Raw genomic sequence first — 7,456 nt, forward strand, 5'->3', positions numbered from 1 at the left:
TAAACAAGATTTTAATAACACTGATGTTTCACTTAATTGTATCTATTAAGGACTGTAATATTCACATAGTATCTTCTTATAGAATAAAAACAGCAAATACACACCTTTTCCATTATTCATGTTTGTAATTTGTTCAAAACCAAAGTCTATGCTTTTCTAATTAGTTGATCAAGGCAAACTATGAAATTATTTTTTCTCGGGCTAAAAGAAACGATTATTACTTGAATTATTTTTATTTTACCTTTTAAAAGTATGTAGTTTTTAGTAAAAAATGCTTTACTAATATTTTATTTACTGTCAATTTCAATGGCATATCAAAGTTTAGGGGCATTTCATCCCTGTTACCGGTGCATTATAATTTTATAACTTTTACCTTTATGATGCTTGATGATAAATCTGGTTTACCTTTTCATAAACCTAAAAAAAGTATAATGTAATAATATATCAGTACAGTATGCTCATATTCAAAGTTACTCGTAACCCATAGGTTGTGTTATACATATATATTGGAAGAATTTGATGTAAACTTTTAATAGAAAAATTTCATATCTTTTGAATAGGTGATGAACTAATTTAGGACTTTGAAGTTTTGTTTTGGAATCCTCCCGAGTTCTCGTCATAGTTTTGCATATTTTGATGAGTACTTTAACCACCACACCAAAGAATAAATTTAGTGAGATAAAAGTAGCATGCCATTCCCCATGGAGAAGTGCCACCTAAATAATAGTTTCTGTATTTTGTATAGATAATTTGTCTTATCTTTACAGTTAACTATTTAAAATCTTATTTGTATAGGAATCTCTGACATATAACAGCTCTAAGAGGTGTGTGGATAAGGGTGAAGTGCGTATAGAGGTGAATATTCTTGGGTAGCCTTATTAACCCTTTTACCCCCAGGCTATTTGGAACTTTCCATCCCTTAACCCCCAGGGGTTATTTTTTTTTCAAGCACATTTTGCAGTATATTTTTTTAAATTTGCTCTAACAGCCTTAATTTTCGTCATTGAGAGGTCAAGTTGATCTCATTCTCTTGGAAAATGCCTGAAGTTTCTCAAAAAATTATCAAAAATATGCAAAAAAGAATATAAATAGCAGTTTTTTGCAAGAACGTACCGGTACGTCCAGGGGGGTAAAGGGATGAGTTTTGTGATCCGTACCAGTACGTCCTTTTTGGGGGTGAAAGGGTTAAGATTTCTTCAATTGTGTAGCATAGCATTTGCATACAAGCCAAAGAAATAAGAATTATTTATCAAGCAAAACACTACATGGCATTCAAAGAACGATTTCCCAACAGGCTTACTTAAATCCCCAATTGATCGGTAAAGTAAATGTAGTATCACATTCGAGCAATCAAAAAGATAGTGTATGAATGTATATGAGTATGTTATCACTAACTGGGGAATATTTGCACTCTATTTTCATTTATTTTAAATAAAGTTGGTGGAAAAGAGGTACTGTATTGTAATAATTCATTGTATACAATCAGCAGAAATTGGCCAATTCCATCTGCCATTTTGTTTCTAGAATGTGCACAGCAGAAGAAATATATTGAAAGAGCTGACAAAAATAATCGAAGTCGTTAAGTTATAATTTACTCAATACATTGAGAATAATAAAGCAAGAACTGTCGGGTTTAATTTATGGTATTATAGCCGGAAACTTCCTGTAAACACCTGAGCTGTATATTTTGGTAATAAAATCCGTATTATTGAAGTGCTCAGACAGATTTTGTATGTAGACACACTACAGATGCTTGCACTTATTACATTTGTAATTATGGTAAGAAGTAGTAATATCACATTGATAAAGTTTCAGAATTTGAAATAATCATAACAAAAGTGATAACTACATTTTGCCCTATATTTATGCATGTAGTAGTGATATACTGTAACATGTTCTATTACAACATTGTTAGTAATATTGCAGCAAAACGTCTGTTGAGCAAATAGAAAGTTACTAGTCGAGCCATTTGGATAAGTTGCTCTTCATGAATTGCAATAAATGGTTCTTAAATCAAATCACCTGTTTGTAACTGTTGAAAGATATTACTGTTTTGCATAATTGTAATTGCAAGTTACAAGCATCCCTTTGAGTATTAACCACTACAATACTATCAAAGTGATATTTTATATATAATTAGTTGAACTTGATTCTGCTTAGTATTTCAGGTCAAGGTTGTACTTTATATGTACAATTAGCAGATTACTGTATATTAATTTATAATAGGATACACCCACAGGAAAACAGAAACAATCTAATTGAATTTTCCTTTCTATATTTACTCATAAGGACTAATGGTTCATAGTTATACCTTGTAGTTATTGTCCATATTGGAGTATATCATGACTAACATATACATGAAATTGTATAATTTTAAGGAATAACTGAGTGACACAGCTTTATATGTGAGTGTAGTGATTATTTGTGGGTGTTGCAGTGACTACATGGACCGGTTCCTTGATGAGGGAGAAGGCGTCGGTGGTGTTGCAACATGGCGTGACAACCGTTCTTCGTCGCCCAGCCTTCACACACTACTCTATGGGAAACCTCCTCCTGGAACCAATGTGACAGCAGGCAGCGGTGTAGGTGGTGGTGGAGGAGGCGGAGGAGGAGGAGGTGGAGGATTGAGCAGCAGTGGACCTGTTTCTGCTCCTCCGCCCCAGACAATTCAGCCAACTGCTGTTGTGGAAGCTAATGCAGACAAAGACTGTGAAACTGGTGTGACTTATTCAGGTTTAAATCAAATGGAAGACTTGGCTCGCCATTTAGATTCAGAGTCTATAGAATCTTTGGCAAAACTGAGTACGCCAAGTAACTCTGTGTCAATAGCCAGAACAAACCGAAGAACCGGTAGTCCTCATCCTATGGATGTAGATCTGTCTATTACTCGTTCCTCTGTTTTAAACCCTCAAACAATCAGTGTAGAGGCCAAAAATATAGCAAAAGCCGAAACTGTTGCACAGTGACTTGTGTGAGTGTGTATTTTGTGTGCAAGTTGGCGAGATGGTTGTGATTCATGGAAAGTGCTGTTTGAGGTTTGAATGAACACTGAACACAGTGCAATTAGAATTTCATGTGATGTGATGGCAGTGCTAAATGATTCCAGTGTTGAGCCTCTCGATGTATGGTCCAGTTACCTGTGAAAATAACTAAGTTCTCTCAGTGCAGTTTGGAACCAGTTAAAGTTTGTCTTCTCCATCAAGACCTCCCTAGAAAATTTTCATGTGGCTTTCATTCAGTTTGTTAAGAAGTGAGTTGGTGATGACATTTTGATTTCAGTGCTCAATTTCTGACATATGTTTTATCTTCAGCAATATTATCGTATATATGCAGTTCTTTTAGTTAAACGAAACGGTTACCGGTTGGCCTGAAATTTTTACTTGGCTTTGTAGAATTGGTTGAAATGCATTTAATTTTTTTTATGAATTGGCAGAGCTGTTTGATAGACAGCAATGTTGATTATTTTCCAATTGAAAGAAAAGGCAAGTATTTCTCAGTCAGTATCTGTCAAGATGTTTCACCAGCCTTTAGTATCTTATTTTTATGAAAATTAATCAAAACATGGAAAAAGATGTTGTGGCACAAATGTTTTGAAAATTTATCTAGAAAACCTTGGAAATTAAACTCTTATTTTATTTTAACAGTTCAAAGTGTGATTTTGTAAGGTTTTGCTTCTTTATACTTGAAGAGTTTCCAGTTAGCTAGTGAGTTATGTCAAACGCCCAATTGAACAAGGAGTAGTGATTTTGGGTGTTTTATACGTGTGTGTGTCTCATTTCACAAATTATGTTCGGCATCGTGTAGTATTTGGAACAGTTCTTCGTGAATATATGAATGCTACTTCAATATTCAGAAAGTTACAAGAACCCTCTGTATATGCTTTACAGTGTGGCCCTTAGACTCCTGTTAGTGGACTAATGTCACCAGATGAAATTATTGAACTTAAAAGGTAGGGACACTTTGCCAGGGTCTCAGGTGAATGTGATACTATGTAAGTTGATACAAAATGTATTGAAAATTCTAAGTCTTTATTCTCTTCTCTGTACTAGTGACCTTGGGAAATTTGTATTTCAAATACTGTATTTATTTCAAAACAGGTCTTAGAGGTTTGGTTTTAACACATTCACTTTTTTTTTCACCAGCAAACAAAATTGAAACTTCTCATCGAAATTGTAATGTCTTCTGCTGTCATACTTTCCTGTAGGCTTAGCCTGTGCTGAAAGGTTTAGTCCTTGGGTATTCACACTGAAGCTGGTCATTTATACTAGACATGATTTTAAACTATACAAAATGTCTTTTCTGGGTGTTTGAAGAGTACCTGAACCAACGTGTGTAAATTAGAGGAACATTGCTTCCACGTTGTACGTTAACGCATTAGTAATGCGGTCCTGGAAGAAGTTTTCTGTATGCTGTTTCTTGTAAAACAAAGTGGGTTCTTAAATTCTTTGTGGAAATAAGAAATATAGTTATATACAGATTGAATGTGACAATTGTTTCTTTAATGTTCAAGAGGGAATTCATGTTTTTTCTTGTTTTATTAATGTAAACAATTATGTCTTTACATGTGATACTTTATTAATTTTGAAAATTACTAAAATTTATTGTACAAATGTGAATTACTGATTTTGCAGCACTGTAAATTACAATATTGAGACCCTTTTAGTATTGTGGGATCCCTGTCATGATTAGAAATGTGTGTTTTAATGTCAATGGTAGCTGGTAGTTCATTACAGTTCCATCTCTTTGACACTAACCATCATCTTTTCACCACTCCGTCCATGTATATAAACATGTAGCATTTCTTGTTTATCATGTTGTCTGTGAAACCTAAACCTACTACTGTCCCTTTTCTTTTTAGCTTTCATTCCTGAATTTTCTACCAGCTCTCAAATTGGTATGTCATACTATGTGCAATCCTTCTACTCTGCAAATTATCTTGTCAGTTTTGCAATAACAAAAAAAGAACCATTACATTTATACATGCATAGCTCATAGAACCAAAAATTTATATTTGTCTGTAAAATGCCAATGGACTAGCAAACATTCCATACTGTCAATATTTTTAATTGTTGTTATTGTGTCCAGTTTTTAAATCAAAGTTAACCCTTTTTCATGCTCTTTTCTAAGTGCTCAGGATTCCACTTAACCAGCTTACAACAGGCGATCAGGATGACCTTTTCATTTTTTTTTTATTCATTAAGGTTTGAATATCATATATATTCTTTGCTTGCTATTTTATTTGTAATTGCTTTCTTGTTTGGTCTGCATTTTGCTTTATCTGGTCTTGAGATAGTATTATCTGTTTTCTTAAACTAGTTTTCCTGATTAGGGTTTATTTTGGCATTAGAGTTTATTCTACGTATCTTGAAGAAAGGTCTTTCGCTTTGTTTCTTCATTATTTTGTGTAGAAAGAAGGTCTCGGCTCCTGTCTTGATTTGATAAGTTTTCTTCCCTATCTTAGTTACAAGAAACCTTTATAGGTTGTAGGACTAAGAGAACTTATAGGTATGGTTTAACTTGAGGTAGTAAAATGTATGCATTTCTCTCAAAAAGAATTCAAAGGTATTTAATTGTTTTAATTGGTATAACAGATTCTGTCGTACAGGTTACTGATGGTCTGGCTGGCATCTGGAATTTGGTCTAAATATCAGTTTTAAGGTGAGTTCACATGACTTTGTCACTAGATAAAATGTCATTATAAACTTGTACCGTCTAATGATATTGTGAAAAGGGTCCATGTTACGCTGTAGTACTGTTATTTCTAAAGCCTGATTCGTAGCACTTGTAGTTCATATAAATCATTACGTGGGTACCCCTTGCAGTTCTTCCAAAGTGTAGCACTTATTAATCTTTCATTGCAGTTGATTTATTATTGTCATAATCTTACTACTCACCATGGCAATTTCGTCAGACTTCACTGGACTGGTACAGTCTTACTTCCTAGCCTAAAATTCGACTTGGTATATTAGTTATGTTTTTACAGGTCAACTTTTTCTTGTAGTAAAGAGACCATTGGGCTAAGCTAGATCTGGTACCACGGTTTGTTAGTTGTTTCATGCCTTTGGTTTTTGCATTTTCTACCATTGATGCTCATTTCTGCCTCCCATCATGGTATTGTAGCGATGTTTGCCTGGCTTGTGTGGACACCGGGATTACGAGCCAGTAGCAGCATAATTTTTTCAGAAGATTATATAACTCATTTATATTTGGGTATTTATTTTAGGAATAGAAAATAATAATCTCGTTTAGCTGTTCAAAATGTAACATTGATGGTAGGGAAAGTGATCCATGGAAGCATTTTATACTTAATAAAAAGTACAGTAGCGAGAAAGTATAGTACGAGGGGAAATAGAAAGTAACAGAAAGTCTTGAATTTATAAATCAACCAATGCATCAAGAATGAATGAAGCCTGCAAATGTAATGCAGTGATGAGAATGATGAATGTAGACCTGAATTCAGAACTAGGTACTGTAGAGACTTAAAATGTAAGGGTGCACTGGAAACCTTATGGGTGGAAAAAAGCACCTTGGCTAACAATGTCCTTGTATAGTTTACTGCGTCAATGAACATATCCAGGAGTATTGTGGCATTTTATTTGTTGAAATTTAAAAAAAATTTTAAATTAAAAAATATTTTGCAACCTTATTTTACAATAGCGACAACCCGTAGTCTGTTATTAGCCCAGAAGAATTCATGAAAAAAATGCCTTACTGCATTTGTGAAGTTAACCCTTTCAAACCAAAATGTTTTCTCAACTTGTTAAAGGCCAGATATTTGAAGATGTATGTCTTTTAAATAATAAAGAAGCATAATTAAGAGCATTTGTTCAAGATTTCCATGAAAATGAATTAATGCATAAAATATTTCACATAATTAAGGGATTACAAGAACTTAAAAAAAAACTATGTGGTAATAATAGATATGGGAAGTAGATATCTATCAATACACGAATGAGTAAAAACAACTTTTGTTTTTGTTTTTGCTGTCTACAGTACTCAGAATTGTTTTGGGAGAATGTTTTACTTGATTAATTTGAAATAGATTAAGTTGTCAGTAAACAAACAGCCAAGTTTTTTGTCTCCTTACTCGTATAATAAACATTGTTTGATGTTTTGTCATAGATATAAAAATCTAGTCTACCATATGCTCAGAATTAAACCTTTAATTTCAATGGGGCCTTAAGACATGGGTGCATCCTCCGGCATTTTTAACCGCTCGATCGTCTCCGTCATGAGTACTCTTCTAAATACCAAAAAGATGTGGTGAGGAAGAAATAAGTAGAAGCAGAGATTATGCACTGTAGTACATTAAATAAGAGAAAGGTGTATATGTGTTTATTTTATTAATTATTATGTTGTACTTCAATATGTTCATGGAAAATTTAGTTGAGAATTAATTTTAAAAATAATTCTTGTACAGTACTGTATTATGTTAAAAATTCCAGGAGCATTAACA

The 7,456-nt window shown here is 33.4% G+C and overlaps 1 protein-coding gene across 7 annotated transcripts in view; it reads left to right on the forward strand.

The window, feature by feature from the left end:
* Positions 1-6,819, forward strand: part of LOC137638646 (mesoderm induction early response protein 1) — a 45,658-nt gene extending 38,839 nt beyond the window's left edge. For all 7 annotated transcript variants that reach the window (XM_068370919.1, XM_068370925.1, XM_068370921.1 and 4 more), the window contains one exon: positions 2,438-6,819. In XM_068370919.1, the coding sequence (XP_068227020.1) occupies positions 2,438-2,966 (529 nt within the window). In that variant the 3' untranslated portion in view covers positions 2,967-6,819. The remainder of the gene's footprint in view (positions 1-2,437) is intronic.
* The last annotated feature ends 637 nt before the right edge of the window (positions 6,820-7,456 follow it).

The sequence above is a fragment of the Palaemon carinicauda genome, chromosome 3 (assembly GCF_036898095.1).
Source record: "Palaemon carinicauda isolate YSFRI2023 chromosome 3, ASM3689809v2, whole genome shotgun sequence".
Lineage (NCBI taxonomy): Eukaryota > Metazoa > Arthropoda > Malacostraca > Decapoda > Palaemonidae > Palaemon > Palaemon carinicauda.